The sequence below is a fragment of the Staurois parvus genome, unplaced genomic scaffold (genome assembly GCF_062004578.1).
Source record: "Staurois parvus isolate SC_StPar_1 unplaced genomic scaffold, SC_StPar_1.0 ptg000818l, whole genome shotgun sequence".
Lineage (NCBI taxonomy): Eukaryota > Metazoa > Chordata > Amphibia > Anura > Ranidae > Staurois > Staurois parvus.
Window position 1 is genome coordinate 7,129,767 of NW_028318614.1, and position 17,874 is coordinate 7,147,640.

Genomic DNA, 17,874 nt, shown 5'->3' on the forward strand with positions numbered 1-17,874 from the left:
TATATAATTTGTTGTTTTAGGGCTTAATACTGCTTTAAATTTCGTCTTTCATTTTTTTGTCATTTTTTAGCATTGACTGGTTGCTGTGGAATAACAGACAGTTCTTATTTCAAACCCTGATTAACGAGTCCTAGGCTATGTCTGAAGCTGTCCATGTGTTTTTCGTTCTGCAAAAAAAAATGCAAAGAAGAAAAACATAAATAAAAGCGGAGTGTAACAAATATTTGTTTAGGTTAGATCTTTTTTTTGCACAGGAAGTTTAGAACATAGCCCCTGCAGGCTTTATTTGCACATACACAAAGTCGCACAAGTGCCTAGTAAACACACGGGTTCCAAACACACAGTCACCGAGAGCAGATAGACACACGCAATCTTGGCACATCACAGAGTGTGACATCTGGGAGCGGATAGAGAGATCTGCATCTGGCAAAGCTTTCTATCCGTTCCCAGATGTCACTGTGGGGCCACTTCCTTCTTAGTATGATGTGAGGGGCTCCTATCCCATCAATTCCATCAGCAAAGCGGAGAGGGAGAAAGTGAGTCAAAGCACAGAGAGCTACAGAGGGAGGATGGAGAGTTTTAGAAGGTGATAGATTGCCATGTTAGCACTGCAGATAAATGAGTCAAGGGAAAGAGTCGTACGCAACAGGGACACAGGCAACAAATTTCCTATGAGAGAGGGACAAGGCAGGCGACAAATTTGGGACGCAGATCATTAGAGGACAAGAGAAAGCGGGTGTGAATGGAGCTTCAGAAAAGAAAGTACATATAGTGAAGCAGAGCTGATGCTGAGAAGTGAAAGAAAGGCAAAGCAATATTTTTTTACTTTAAAGAGGCGAACAATCGACTAAGGGGAGCGCAGGGGGATCCCACTCACTATTGGTCACTGGATTCGGGGCTGGTTCAAGCGCACATCATGATCCCATTTTGGATGAGGATGTCCTGCATACTCCTCCTCACTTCTGGAAGAGAAGGAAGAATTTATAACGGGAGGAAGAAGTCGTCAGCAATGACAGGACAGAGGTATATTGACACAGATGCTATGACTCAGAGGAATGGTGACTGTAAAACAGGAATCCACGGGCATGCGCACTGACACTGCAGGACAGCATTACACTACTACTGTACTAAACACAGGCAAGGCACAATACTCCTGTATTACATTACAGGGACACTGCACTATATACAGACATGCAGTTTTACAACACATGGGACCATCAATTATAATGACGGGAATTTAACCTGCATGTCTGCAAAGGTTTTCATTTCCCCAGGTCATGGTATAGCTACACCCTGTTCCAAATTATTATGCAAATGATATTTTTCTCATTTACCTAAATAATTGATGTAAATAACAGTCAGCATAATTCTCATGTTACCAACTATTAAGAGTACAATTCAAATTTTATTGAACAAACCTCCTAATGATAACAGGATTTTTTTTAAACATTATTATTATACAGTATTTATAAAGTGCCAATAGTTCACTCAGCGCTGTAAACATAAAAAACTTCCAATGCACTGTTCCAAATTATTACGCACAGTAAGTTTCAAAACACTTTATAGGCTGTAAAGAACTGAAAATTGTCATTTGTTGTGTTTGCAGCATATTTACTGAAATCAAAAGCTATTTCAATCAAACTTTTAACAACATTTTAACTTTTTAAAATTTTAACAGGTCACGTTACATTGTAACATAGGACCCCTTATTTGATAGCTTCACAAGTCTTGCATCCATTGAACTTGTGAGTTTTTGGACAGTTTCTGCTTGAATTTGTTTGCAAGATGTCAGAATAGCCTCCCAGAGCTGCTGTTTGGATGTAAACTGCCTCCCACCCTCATAGATCTTTTGCTTGAGGATGCTCCAAAGGTTCTCAATAGGATTGAGGTCAGGGGAGGATGGAGGCCACAACATGACTTTCTCTCCTTTTATCCCCATAGCAGCCATTGATGCAGAGGTATTCAATGCAGCATTGTCATGCATGAAGATGATTTTATTACGGAAAGCATAGTTCTTCCTTCTGTACCAGGGAAGAAAGTGGTCAGTCATAAACTCCACATACTTTGCAGAGGTCATCCTTACACCTTCGGGGACCCTAAAGGGGCCGATCAGCTCTGTTCCTATGATTCCAGCCCAAAACATGACTCCACCACCGCCTTGCTGACGTTGCAGCCTTGTTGGAACAGGGTGGCCGTCCACCAACCATACACTACTCCATCCATCTGGACCATCCAGGGTTGCACTCATCAGTGAACAGGACTGTTTGAAAATTAGTCTTCATGTATTTTTTTGCCCAATGCAGCCATTTCTGCTTGTGAGCATTGGTTAGTGGTGGCCGAATAGAAGGTTTATGCACAGTTGCAAGACTCTGGAGGACTCTACACCTTGATGTCCGTGGGACTCCAGAGGCACCAGCAGCTTCAAATATCTGTTTGCTGCTATGTAATGGTATTTTAGCAGCTGCTGTCTTGATCCGATGCATGGATCTGGCAGAAATCTTCCTCAATGTGCCTTTATCTGCATGAACCCATCTGTGCCCTGAATCAGCCAAGGTAAGTCTTTCATAATGTGCTGGTATGCAATGTACACTAGCACATTATGCCCTTAACTTGCAGGGGGAATTTTTTTTTGCAGATTTTACTACCACTTTAAGGGTGGACAAATTGGACAATTGCCCAGGGCCTCCACCCTCTCAAGGGCCCCAGTGAGTGGCAAACACAGCAGAGGGTGGAAAAGTAGTTACTGGCTGCAGAAAGTGGTGTCTTGGCACTCCTGCAGAGAATAGTGCAGCACCACTGCTTCTGCTTCAAACTATGTACCACTGCGGGGCTGAATTCCACTCACACCTGTATACAGTGATAGGCGCATGGTGCAAGTAACAGGGTCAGGCTGGGAAGTAGCAGAAGCAGCTGCTGTAAGGAGTCACTTGAGATGGTGACACTGAGGGCACACAGTGGACGGGCTGTAGCAAAGCTGTCTGTAACACAGGGTAGGCAGGTAGGGAATGATGTGTATGTGTCAGTATGTGTGTTTGGGTATGTTAGTATGTGTTAGGGTGTCAATGTATGCTATAGTGGCAATACACTTAACAATCTGATTGAAAGACTCCTCACAGAATTGTAATATATGATAGCATCTATGAATTATAGAGAAAGCATATTCTGTGTTAAGGTTTTGCTCAAATTTAGTAAATTTTATTGAAAATATTTTGATTGGTCTGTCTGGACAGAATATCCAATTGTAGTAAAGTGAATAGATCAATATGATCGTTAAGTATATGGTGCATTGAACTATCTGTTGGATTTTGCAATTGTATTTTTCTCCTGGACAGTAATTTTTTTCTAGTTTCTCTCACTCCAGTACTGACTTTGTCTCTGTGGATATGGTCTCAGTTGTATTAGTACTGTACTGAGTTTATCTCTGGTTCCCTCACTGTAATACTGATTTTGGCTCTGCAGAAATGTTTCTGGTTGTCTCACTATTAGGGGTGGACTGACAACTCATGGGGCCCCCAGGCAATAAGGGATCATGGGGCCCCTGTGTCCTTGGCCAAACTCAAAAAAAGCCTATGAAAAAGGTACCAGGGGCATCTCATGGGGCCCCCTACTGAATCCGGGCCCTCGGGCAGTGCCCAAGTTTCCATATGGTCAGTCCGCCCCTGCTCACTATGATACTGATTGTGGCTCTGAGGTTATGTATAGAGATGAGCGAATCGAACATGACGAAGTGGAATTCGTTCCGAAGATTTGGAAAAATTCGATTCGCGACGAATCCGAAGATTAGCAAATTTCGGATGCACGAATCGAATTTTCCCAAAAATGGCGGCGACATGTGTGGCGACAGGAGAAAATGGACAGAGAAGATGGGGCGGGGATCTCTGGGAAGGCGCGCAGACAAGGCGCGCTGACCCATAATGCATTCATGAGTCATGAATCATGACATGTGATCGCATTAGCCAATCAGCAGCCAGCCAGCACTGTGTAATGGTGGAGCTATAAATCGCGGCCATCTTAGAATTCTCCATTAGCCTCCGGTCATTCAAGAGAGACAGACCTGTCTGTATTAAGGAACAGAGTTAGGGCCACAGAGACTTTAGGGCCACAGAATCGTTACTCAGGGACACAGAATCGTTACTCAGGGACACAGAATCGTTACTCAGGGACACAGAATCGTTACTCAGGGACACAGAATTGTTACTCAGGGACACAGAATCTTTACTCAGGGACACAGAATCGTTACTCAGGGACACAGAATTGTTACTCAGGGACACAGAATTGTTACTCAGGGACACAGAATCGTTACTCAGGGACACAGAATTGTTACTCAGGGACACAGAATCGTTACTCAGGGACACAGAATCGTTACTCAGGGACACAGAATTGTTACTCAGGGACACAGAATCGTTACTCAGGGACACAGAATCGTTACTCAGGGACACAGCTATCAAAGAATCGAAAATTTAAAGTGACATACACCCTTTTTTTTTTGGTGGCTGTCGTGCACAGTTGGTGCTGCAGTTTGCCGATTGTGCAAAATAAACTGACTTTCTGCTTCACAACCACTATTGTACGTTCAAAGAGTTAAATCCATTTACACGCCGGCTGGCGGTAATATTTTTTGGGTGATTAGTGCATTCCAGTGACAGAAACGTACAGTTTCCAGCCAACGGCAAGCTGCAATTGACCGATTGTGTACAATAAACTGACTTTCTGCTTCACAACCACCATTGTACGTTCAAAGAGTTAGATCCATTTACACGCCGGGTGGCGGTAATATTTTTTGGGTGATTAGTGCATTCCAGTGACATAAACGTACAGTTTCCAGCCAACGGCAAGCTGCAATTGACCGATTGTGCTAAATAAACTGACTTTCTGCTTCACAACCACTATTGTACGTTCAAAGAGTTAAATCCATTTACACGCCGGCTGGCGGTAATATTTTTTGGGTGATTAGTGCATTCCAGTGACAGAAACGTACAGTTTCCAGCCAACGGCAAGCTGCAATTGACCGATTGTGTACAATAAACTGACTTTCTGCTTCACAACCACCATTGTACGTTCAAAGAGTTAGATCCATTTACACGCCGGGTGGCGGTAATATTTTTTGGGTGATTAGTGCATTCCAGTGACATAAACGTACAGTTTCCAGCCAACGGCAAGCTGCAATTGACCGATTGTGCTAAATAAACTGACTTTCTGCTTCACAACCACTATTGTACGTTCAAAGAGTTAAATCCATTTACACGCCGGCTGGCGGTAATATTTTTTGGGTGATTAGTGCATTCCAGTGACAGAAACGTACAGTTTCCAGCCAACGGCAAGCTGCAATTGACCGATTGTGTACAATAAACTGACTTTCTGCTTCACAACCACCATTGTTCGTTCAAAGAGTTAGATCCATTTACACGCCGGGTGGCGGTAATATTTTTTGGGTGATTAGTGCATTCCAGTGACAGAAACGTACAGTTTCCAGCCAACGGCAAGCTGCAATTGACCGATTGTGTACAATAAACTGACTTTCTGCTTCACAACCACCATTGTACGTTCAAAGAGTTAGATCCATTTACACGCCGGGTGGCGGTAATATTTTTTGGGTGATTAGTGCATTCCAGTGACAGAAACGTACAGTTTCCAGCCAACGGCAAGCTGCAATTGACCAATTGTGTACAATAAACTGACTTTCTGCTTCACAACCACCATTGTACGTTCAAAGAGTTAGATCCATTTACACGCCGGGTGGTGGTAATATTTTTTGGGTGATTAGTGCATTCCAGTGACATAAACGTACAGTTTCCAGCCAACGGCAAGCTGCAATTGACCGATTGTGCTAAATAAACTGACTTTCTGCTTCACAACCACTATTGTACGTTCAAAGAGTTAAATCCATTTACACGCCGGCTGGCGGTAATATTTTTTGGGTGATTAGTGCATTCCAGTGACAGAAACGTACAGTTTCCAGCCAACGGCAAGCTGCAATTGACCGATTATGTACAATAAACTGACTTTCTGCTTCACAACCACCATTGTACGTTCAAAGAGTTAGATCCATTTACACGCCGGGTGGCGGTAATATTTTTTGGGTGATTAGTGCATTCCAGTGACATAAACGTACAGTTTCCAGCCAACGGCAAGCTGCAATTGACCGATTGTGCTAAATAAACTGACTTTCTGCTTCACAACCACTATTGTACGTTCAAAGAGTTAAATCCATTTACACGCCGGCTGGCGGTAATATTTTTTGGGTGATTAGTGCATTCCAGTGACAGAAACGTACAGTTTCCAGCCAACGGCAAGCTGCAATTGACCGATTGTGTACAATAAACTGACTTTCTGCTTCACAACCACCATTGTTCGTTCAAAGAGTTAGATCCATTTACACGCCGGGTGGCGGTAATATTTTTTGGGTGATTAGTGCATTCCAGTGACAGAAACGTACAGTTTCCAGCCAACGGCAAGCTGCAATTGACCGATTGTGTACAATAAACTGACTTTCTGCTTCACAACCACCATTGTACGTTCAAAGAGTTAGATCCATTTACACGCCGGGTGGCGGTAATATTTTTTGGGTGATTAGTGCATTCCAGTGACAGAAACGTACAGTTTCCAGCCAACGGCAAGCTGCAATTGACCAATTGTGTACAATAAACTGACTTTCTGCTTCACAACCACCATTGTACGTTCAAAGAGTTAGATCCATTTACACGCCGGGTGGTGGTAATATTTTTTGGGTGATTAGTGCATTCCAGTGACATAAACGTACAGTTTCCAGCCAACGGCAAGCTGCAATTGACCGATTATGTACAATAAACTGACTTTCTGCTTCACAACCACTATTGTACGTTCAAAGAGTTAGATCCATTTACACGCCGGGTGGCGGTAATATTTTTTGGGTGATTAGTGCATTCCAGTGACATAAACGTACAGTTTCCAGCCAACGGCAAGCTGCAATTGACCGATTGTGCTAAATAAACTGACTTTCTGCTTCACAACCACTATTGTACGTTCAAAGAGTTAAATCCATTTACACGCCGGCTGGCGGTAATATTTTTTGGGTGATTAGTGCATTCCAGTGACAGAAACGTACAGTTTCCAGCCAACGGCAAGCTGCAATTGACCGATTGTGTACAATAAACTGACTTTCTGCTTCACAACCACCATTGTTCGTTCAAAGAGTTAGATCCATTTACACGCCGGGTGGCGGTAATATTTTTTGGGTGATTAGTGCATTCCAGTGACAGAAACGTACAGTTTCCAGCCAACGGCAAGCTGCAATTGACCGATTGTGTACAATAAACTGACTTTCTGCTTCACAACCACCATTGTACGTTCAAAGAGTTAGATCCATTTACACGCCGGGTGGCGGTAATATTTTTTGGGTGATTAGTGCATTCCAGTGACAGAAACGTACAGTTTCCAGCCAACGGCAAGCTGCAATTGACCAATTGTGTACAATAAACTGACTTTCTGCTTCACAACCACCATTGTACGTTCAAAGAGTTAGATCCATTTACACGCCGGGTGGTGGTAATATTTTTTGGGTGATTAGTGCATTCCAGTGACATAAACGTACAGTTTCCAGCCAACGGCAAGCTGCAATTGACCGATTGTGCTAAATAAACTGACTTTCTGCTTCACAACCACTATTGTACGTTCAAAGAGTTAAATCCATTTACACGCCGGCTGGCGGTAATATTTTTTGGGTGATTAGTGCATTCCAGTGACATAAACGTACAGTTTCCAGCCAACGGCAAGCTGCAATTGACCGATTATGTACAATAAACTGACTTTCTGCTTCACAACCACCATTGTACGTTCAAAGAGTTAGATCCATTTACACGCCGGGTGGCGGTAATATTTTTTGGGTGATTAGTGCATTCCAGTGACATAAACGTACAGTTTCCAGCCAACGGCAAGCTGCAATTGACCGATTGTGCTAAATAAACTGACTTTCTGCTTCACAACCACTATTGTACGTTCAAAGAGTTAAATCCATTTACACGCCGGCTGGCGGTAATATTTTTTGGGTGATTAGTGCATTCCAGTGACAGAAACGTACAGTTTCCAGCCAACGGCAAGCTGCAATTGACCGATTGTGTACAATAAACTGACTTTCTGCTTCACAACCACCATTGTTCGTTCAAAGAGTTAGATCCATTTACACGCCGGGTGGCGGTAATATTTTTTGGGTGATTAGTGCATTCCAGTGACAGAAACGTACAGTTTCCAGCCAACGGCAAGCTGCAATTGACCGATTGTGTACAATAAACTGACTTTCTGCTTCACAACCACCATTGTACGTTCAAAGAGTTAGATCCATTTACACGCCGGGTGGCGGTAATATTTTTTGGGTGATTAGTGCATTCCAGTGACAGAAACGTACAGTTTCCAGCCAACGGCAAGCTGCAATTGACCGATTGTGTACAATAAACTGACTTTCTGCTTCACAACCACCATTGTACGTTCAAAGAGTTAGATCCATTTACACGCCGGGTGGCGGTAATATTTTTTGGGTGATTAGTGCATTCCAGTGACAGAAACGTACAGTTTCTAGCCAACGGCAAGCTGCAATTGACCGATTGTGTACAATAAACTGACTTTCTGCTTCACAACCACCATTGTTCGTTCAAAGAGTTAGATCCATTTACACGCCGGGTGGCGGTAATATTTTTTGGGTGATTAGTGCATTCCAGTGACAGAAACGTACAGTTTCCAGCCAACGGCAAGCTGCAATTGACCGATTGTGTACAATAAACTGACTTTCTGCTTCACAACCACCATTGTACGTTCAAAGAGTTAGATCCATTTACACGCCGGGTGGCGGTAATATTTTTTGGGTGATTAGTGCATTCCAGTGACAGAAACGTACAGTTTCCAGCCAACGGCAAGCTGCAATTGACCGATTGTGTACAATAAACTGACTTTCTGCTTCACAACCACCATTGTACGTTCAAAGAGTTAGATCCATTTACACGCCGGGTGGCGGTAATATTTTTTGGGTGATTAGTGCATTCCAGTGACATAAACGTACAGTTTCCAGCCAACGGCAAGCTGCAATTGACCGATTGTGCTAAATAAACTGACTTTCTGCTTCACAACCACTATTGTACGTTCAAAGAGTTAAATCCATTTACACGCCGGCTGGCGGTAATATTTTTTGGGTGATTAGTGCATTCCAGTGACAGAAACGTACAGTTTCCAGCCAACGGCAAGCTGCAATTGACCGATTGTGCTAAATAAACTGACTTTCTGCTTCACAACCACTATTGTACGTTCAAAGAGTTAAATCCATTTACACGCCGGCTGGCGGTAATATTTTTTGGGTGATTAGTGCATTCCAGTGACAGAAACGTACAGTTTCCAGCCAACGGCAAGCTGCAATTGACCGATTGTGTACAATAAACGGACTTTCTGCTTCACAACCACCATTGTACGTTCAAAGAGTTAGATCCATTTACACGCCGGGTGGCGGTAATATTTTTTGGGTGATTAGTGCATTCCAGTGACATAAACGTACAGTTTCCAGCCAACGGCAAGCTGCAATTGACCGATTGTGCTAAATAAACTGACTTTCTGCTTCACAACCACTATTGTACGTTCAAAGAGTTAAATCCATTTACACGCCGGCTGGCGGTAATATTTTTTGGGTGATTAGTGCATTCCAGTGACAGAAACGTACAGTTTCCAGCCAACGGCAAGCTGCAATTGACCGATTGTGTACAATAAACTGACTTTCTGCTTCACAACCACCATTGTTCGTTCAAAGAGTTAGATCCATTTACACGCCGGGTGGCGGTAATATTTTTTGGGTGATTAGTGCATTCCAGTGACAGAAACGTACAGTTTCCAGCCAACGGCAAGCTGCAATTGACCGATTGTGTACAATAAACTGACTTTCTGCTTCACAACCACCATTGTACGTTCAAAGAGTTAGATCCATTTACACGCCGGGTGGCGGTAATATTTTTTGGGTGATTAGTGCATTCCAGTGACAGAAACGTACAGTTTCCAGCCAACGGCAAGCTGCAATTGACCAATTGTGTACAATAAACTGACTTTCTGCTTCACAACCACCATTGTACGTTCAAAGAGTTAGATCCATTTACACGCCGGGTGGTGGTAATATTTTTTGGGTGATTAGTGCATTCCAGTGACATAAACGTACAGTTTCCAGCCAACGGCAAGCTGCAATTGACCGATTGTGCTAAATAAACTGACTTTCTGCTTCACAACCACTATTGTACGTTCAAAGAGTTAAATCCATTTACACGCCGGCTGGCGGTAATATTTTTTGGGTGATTAGTGCATTCCAGTGACAGAAACGTACAGTTTCCAGCCAACGGCAAGCTGCAATTGACCGATTATGTACAATAAACTGACTTTCTGCTTCACAACCACCATTGTACGTTCAAAGAGTTAGATCCATTTACACGCCGGGTGGCGGTAATATTTTTTGGGTGATTAGTGCATTCCAGTGACATAAACGTACAGTTTCCAGCCAACGGCAAGCTGCAATTGACCGATTGTGTACAATAAACTGACTTTCTGCTTCACAACCACCATTGTTCGTTCAAAGAGTTAGATCCATTTACACGCCGGGTGGCGGTAATATTTTTTGGGTGATTAGTGCATTCCAGTGACAGAAACGTACAGTTTCCAGCCAACGGCAAGCTGCAATTGACCGATTGTGTACAATAAACTGACTTTCTGCTTCACAACCACCATTGTACGTTCAAAGAGTTAGATCCATTTACACGCCGGGTGGCGGTAATATTTTTTGGGTGATTAGTGCATTCCAGTGACAGAAACGTACAGTTTCCAGCCAACGGCAAGCTGCAATTGACCGATTGTGTACAATAAACTGACTTTCTGCTTCACAACCACCATTGTACGTTCAAAGAGTTAGATCCATTTACACGCCGGGTGGCGGTAATATTTTTTGGGTGATTAGTGCATTCCAGTGACATAAACGTACAGTTTCCAGCCAACGGCAAGCTGCAATTGACCGATTGTGCTAAATAAACTGACTTTCTGCTTCACAACCACTATTGTACGTTCAAAGAGTTAAATCCATTTACACGCCGGCTGGCGGTAATATTTTTTGGGTGATTAGTGCATTCCAGTGACAGAAACGTACAGTTTCCAGCCAACGGCAAGCTGCAATTGACCGATTGTGTACAATAAACTGACTTTCTGCTTCACAACCACTATTGTACGTTCAAAGAGTTAGATCCATTTACACGCCGGGTGGCGGTAATATTTTTTGGGTGATTAGTGCATTCCAGTGACAGAAACGTACAGTTTCCAGCCAACGGCAAGCTGCAATTGACCGATTGTGTACAATAAACTGACTTTCTGCTTCACAACCACCATTGTACGTTCAAAGAGTTAGATCCATTTACACGCCGGGTGGCGGTAATATTTTTTGGGTGATTAGTGCATTCCAGTGACATAAACGTACAGTTTCCAGCCAACGGCAAGCTGCAATTGACCGATTGTGCTAAATAAACTGACTTTCTGCTTCACAACCACTATTGTACGTTCAAAGAGTTAAATCCATTTACACGCCGGCTGGCGGTAATATTTTTTGGGTGATTAGTGCATTCCAGTGACAGAAACGTACAGTTTCCAGCCAACGGCAAGCTGCAATTGACCGATTGTGTACAATAAACTGACTTTCTGCTTCACAACCACCATTGTTCGTTCAAAGAGTTAGATCCATTTACACGCCGGGTGGCGGTAATATTTTTTGGGTGATTAGTGCATTCCAGTGACAGAAACGTACAGTTTCCAGCCAACGGCAAGCTGCAATTGACCGATTGTGTACAATAAACTGACTTTCTGCTTCACAACCACCATTGTACGTTCAAAGAGTTAGATCCATTTACACGCCGGGTGGCGGTAATATTTTTTGGGTGATTAGTGCATTCCAGTGACAGAAACGTACAGTTTCCAGCCAACGGCAAGCTGCAATTGACCGATTGTGTACAATAAACTGACTTTCTGCTTCACAACCACCATTGTACGTTCAAAGAGTTAGATCCATTTACACGCCGGGTGGCGGTAATATTTTTTGGGTGATTAGTGCATTCCAGTGACAGAAACGTACAGTTTCTAGCCAACGGCAAGCTGCAATTGACCGATTGTGTACAATAAACTGACTTTCTGCTTCACAACCACCATTGTTCGTTCAAAGAGTTAGATCCATTTACACGCCGGGTGGCGGTAATATTTTTTGGGTGATTAGTGCATTCCAGTGACAGAAACGTACAGTTTCCAGCCAACGGCAAGCTGCAATTGACCGATTGTGTACAATAAACTGACTTTCTGCTTCACAACCACCATTGTACGTTCAAAGAGTTAGATCCATTTACACGCCGGGTGGCGGTAATATTTTTTGGGTGATTAGTGCATTCCAGTGACAGAAACGTACAGTTTCCAGCCAACGGCAAGCTGCAATTGACCGATTGTGTACAATAAACTGACTTTCTGCTTCACAACCACCATTGTACGTTCAAAGAGTTAGATCCATTTACACGCCGGGTGGCGGTAATATTTTTTGGGTGATTAGTGCATTCCAGTGACATAAACGTACAGTTTCCAGCCAACGGCAAGCTGCAATTGACCGATTGTGCTAAATAAACTGACTTTCTGCTTCACAACCACTATTGTACGTTCAAAGAGTTAAATCCATTTACACGCCGGCTGGCGGTAATATTTTTTGGGTGATTAGTGCATTCCAGTGACAGAAACGTACAGTTTCCAGCCAACGGCAAGCTGCAATTGACCGATTGTGTACAATAAACTGACTTTCTGCTTCACAACCACTATTGTACGTTCAAAGAGTTAGATCCATTTACACGCCGGGTGGCGGTAATATTTTTTGGGTGATTAGTGCATTCCAGTGACAGAAACGTACAGTTTCCAGCCAACGGCAAGCTGCAATTGACCGATTGTGCTAAATAAACTGACTTTCTGCTTCACAACCACTATTGTACGTTCAAAGAGTTAGATCCATTTACACGCCGGGTGGCGGTAATATTTTTTGGGTGATTAGTGCATTCCAGTGACATAAACGTACAGTTTCCAGCCAACGGCAAGCTGCAATTGACCGATTGTGCTAAATAAACTGACTTTCTGCTTCACAACCACTATTGTACGTTCAAAGAGTTAAATCCATTTACACGCCGGCTGGCGGTAATATTTTTTGGGTGATTAGTGCATTCCAGTGACAGAAACGTACAGTTTCCAGCCAACGGCAAGCTGCAATTGACCGATTGTGTACAATAAACTGACTTTCTGCTTCACAACCACCATTGTTCGTTCAAAGAGTTAGATCCATTTACACGCCGGGTGGCGGTAATATTTTTTGGGTGATTAGTGCATTCCAGTGACAGAAACGTACAGTTTCCAGCCAACGGCAAGCTGCAATTGACCGATTGTGTACAATAAACTGACTTTCTGCTTCACAACCACCATTGTACGTTCAAAGAGTTAGATCCATTTACACGCCGGGTGGCGGTAATATTTTTTGGGTGATTAGTGCATTCCAGTGACAGAAACGTACAGTTTCCAGCCAACGGCAAGCTGCAATTGACCGATTGTGTACAATAAACTGACTTTCTGCTTCACAACCACCATTGTACGTTCAAAGAGTTAGATCCATTTACACGCCGGGTGGCGGTAATATTTTTTGGGTGATTAGTGCATTCCAGTGACAGAAACGTACAGTTTCTAGCCAACGGCAAGCTGCAATTGACCGATTGTGTACAATAAACTGACTTTCTGCTTCACAACCACCATTGTTCGTTCAAAGAGTTAGATCCATTTACACGCCGGGTGGCGGTAATATTTTTTGGGTGATTAGTGCATTCCAGTGACAGAAACGTACAGTTTCCAGCCAACGGCAAGCTGCAATTGACCGATTGTGTACAATAAACTGACTTTCTGCTTCACAACCACCATTGTACGTTCAAAGAGTTAGATCCATTTACACGCCGGGTGGCGGTAATATTTTTTGGGTGATTAGTGCATTCCAGTGACAGAAACGTACAGTTTCCAGCCAACGGCAAGCTGCAATTGACCGATTGTGTACAATAAACTGACTTTCTGCTTCACAACCACCATTGTACGTTCAAAGAGTTAGATCCATTTACACGCCGGGTGGCGGTAATATTTTTTGGGTGATTAGTGCATTCCAGTGACATAAACGTACAGTTTCCAGCCAACGGCAAGCTGCAATTGACCGATTGTGCTAAATAAACTGACTTTCTGCTTCACAACCACTATTGTACGTTCAAAGAGTTAAATCCATTTACACGCCGGCTGGCGGTAATATTTTTTGGGTGATTAGTGCATTCCAGTGACAGAAACGTACAGTTTCCAGCCAACGGCAAGCTGCAATTGACCGATTGTGTACAATAAACTGACTTTCTGCTTCACAACCACTATTGTACGTTCAAAGAGTTAGATCCATTTACACGCCGGGTGGCGGTAATATTTTTTGGGTGATTAGTGCATTCCAGTGACAGAAACGTACAGTTTCCAGCCAACGGCAAGCTGCAATTGACCGATTGTGCTAAATAAACTGACTTTCTGCTTCACAACCACTATTGTACGTTCAAAGAGTTAAATCCATATACACGCCGGGTGGCGGTAATATTTTTTGGGTGATTAGTGCATTCCAGTGACAGAAACGTACAGTTTCCAGCCAACGGCAAGCTGCAATTGACCGATTGTGTACAATAAACTGACTTTCTGCTTCACAACCACTATTGTACGTTCAAAGAGTTAGATCCATTTACACGCCGGGTGGCGGTAATATTTTTTGGGTGATTAGTGCATTCCAGTGACAGAAACGTACAGTTTCCAGCCAACGGCAAGCTGCAATTGACCGATTGTGCTAAATAAACTGACTTTCTGCTTCACAACCACTATTGTACGTTCAAAGAGTTAAATCCATATACACGCCGGGTGGCGGTAATATTTTTTGGGTGATTAGTGCATTCCAGTGACAGAAACGTACAGTTTCCAGCCAACGGCAAGCTGCAATTGACCGATTGTGTACAATAAACTGACTTTCTGCTTCACAACCACTATTGTACGTTCAAAGAGTTAGATCCATTTACACGCCGGCTGGCGGTAATATTTTTTGGGTGATTAGTGCATTCCAGTGACATAAACGTACAGTTTCCAGCCAACGGCAAGCTGCAATTGACCGATTGTGCTAAATAAACTGACTTTCTGCTTCACAACCACTATTGTACGATCAAAGAGTTAAATCCGGTTTTATTTTTGGGGTGCTTATTGAATTAAAGAGTATGTCAGACAACACGCAGAGGAGTGGCAGAGGAGGCAATGTTTCAGGAGCGAGCAGACGTGGCAGCAGAGGAAGGGGTCGAGGCAGCACTAGTCGCAGCCAGAGGCCAGTGCTCCCGGTGTCATCCAGCGGTCGTGTCTCCACCGACAACCCTGCCGTCATCGATTGGTTGACCTGGTCGTCTTCCTCTTCCCAGGTCACCTCTGACACCTACAGCCAACGGTCGGTGGGTACGCCAGACACAACCGTTAGTTGGCATGGCCCGGGAGCAAGCCCACTGAAATCACGTGTCCTCGACCTGCCCCTGTCCTTTGGTGTTCCCTCACCAAGCGAAGTATCGCATGCTGTGGGCTCAGCCCCACTGTACAGTGAGGAAGAGCTAACAGAGGGCGGTCAGGAACGGAGGGAGACATCCGCCTCTTCAGCAGCCAGGCGAAGAAGTACTGGCGAGGAGAGTGGCTCGGTAGCCGGTCTAGAGACAGGTCTGTCTCCTGACCCACACGCAACCGAGGGGGCTAGTAGTGACGCGGACACTCTAATTGATGATGATGAGGCTGATCGCACTTGGCAGCCTCGTCGTCATCAGGCTATTGCTTCCGCATCATCAGGAGAAGAGGGTGCCAGCTTGCCAGCGAGTAAAACAGTCGGTGGGTTGCCCAGGAGGCAGCAGGGTCGCAGCAGTGTCAGTGGAGCCAAACGGCCACGGAGTAGAGCACCAGCTCCACTGCAGCCTACCACCATGGCCAGTAGTGGTGTCGGTGTGCACGAAGGAAGTAGCAGTCAGCCAGTGAGGAGTAGCGGGGGCAAAGTTTCCTACTCGGCGGTGTGGCAATTTTTCGTCACGCCGCCCGAGGAAGTAAACGTAGCCGTATGTCGACTATGTGGCCAGAAAGTCAAGCGTGGCCAGGGGGCCAATGTTGGGACTACAGCGTTGCGTCAGCATATGCAGCGTCGCCATTCGGTGGCCTGGGAAAACCGTGATAAAGATACGGCGGTTCTGCCTTCCCCAGCCCCCGCTCCATCACCCACTCCGTTACTTGCTCCGTCACCCAACGTCAATCGCCCTCTATCAGCCAGTCAAGGCTCCAACACCTCTGCTGAGGGGAGTTGTCGCTCGTTGGCATCTTCCGCTCGTTCAGATGCTCCTTCTCCTGCTACTCCTCTTCACGGATTCCGTCAGCAGTCTTTCTTGGAATCCGTTTCCAAGAGACAACAGTTTGCGAGCACGCACCCGACGGTGCAGAAGCTGAACGTCCTCCTGTCCAAGTTGCTGGTGCTGCAGTCCCTCCCTTTCCAAGTGGTGGACTCAGCACCTTTCCGAGAAATGATGGCTTGTGCCGAGCCGCGGTGGAGAGTGCCAAGCCGGCATTTCTTCGCCAAAAAGGCAGTGCCAGCCCTGCATTCACATGTAGAAGAGATGGTGGGCCAGTCTTTGAGCATGTCGGTCTCTGCCAAAGTGCACGGCAGCGCCGACGTGTGGAGCTGTAACTACGGTCAGGGACAGTACATGTCATTTACGGCCCACTGGGTGAACGTGGTGCCGGCACAGCCGCACCAGCAACTTGGACAGGTCACGCCGCTTTTGCCTCCACGTTTGCACGTCCTTGGTCCAGCAAAGATGTCCGCCTCTACCACCTCTTCTTCCGCCGTGTCCTCAGCCGCCACCCCCGTGCCAAGTCCCATTACCCGACCGGCATATCACATGTGCAGGGCGCAACGGTGTCACGCTGTGCTGCACCTGGTATGCCTTGGCGAACGTAGTCACACAGGGGAGGAACTTCTGAGTGTAATGAACAGAGAAATCGACAGATGGCTGTCTCCGCGCAAACTGAAAATCGGAACCATGTTGACCGACAACGGAAAGAACATGGTGTCTGCTCTGCGTCAAGGAAGGTTGTGCCATGCGCCATGCATGGCTCACGTGTTCAATCTGGTTGTCAAGCGGTTCCTAAAATCCACCATCCCACTGCAAGACATCCTTAAAATGTCACGTAAACTTTGCATGCATTTCAGCCATTCCTACACCGCAAAGCACACCCTCCTTGAGCTGCAGCGGCAGAACGGAATTCCACAGCATCGCCTGATCTGCGACGTTGCAACAAGGTGGAATTCAACCCTACATATGTTAGACCGCCTTTACGAACAGCGAAAGGCCATCACCGATTTCCTGATGTTACAAGCGGATAAAGGTACTCCCCTGTGTAACTTAGATGTCAGCCATTGGCAGCTCATGCGTGACACCTGCCGCTTGCTCAGGCCCTTTGAGGAGGCCACGCTATTCGTGAGTCGGCAGGACTATGGGATGAACGACGTCATTCCTCTGCTGCACGTCCTGGAACAAATGCTGTTAACAATGGCTGGTCAGGGTGCGGTAGACGTGGCGCACAGATCTCAACGCCACATGACCCCTGTGGGGGCAGGACAGGAAGAAGAGGAGGAGGTAGAGGAGGACATTGGTGCTCAGAAATTATTGAGTGAAATGGGTGGTTTTTCCACTCAGCGGACAGGAGTGGAGGAGCAGGAGCATCTGGTAGAGGAGGAGGAGGAGACAGAGGACC

The 17,874-nt window shown here is 45.1% G+C and overlaps 1 protein-coding gene across 1 annotated transcript in view; it reads left to right on the forward strand.

Annotated features, from left to right (window-relative positions):
* Positions 1–522: 522 nt before the first annotated feature.
* The window catches only part of VWCE (von Willebrand factor C and EGF domains), a 132,039-nt gene continuing 114,687 nt past the window's right edge, over positions 523–17,874 (forward strand). Inside the window, exon 1 of the mRNA XM_089654996.1 lies at positions 523–1,023. Coding sequence (XP_089511122.1) covers positions 917–1,023 — 107 coding nt within the window. The 5' untranslated portion in view covers positions 523–916. The remainder of the gene's footprint in view (positions 1,024–17,874) is intronic.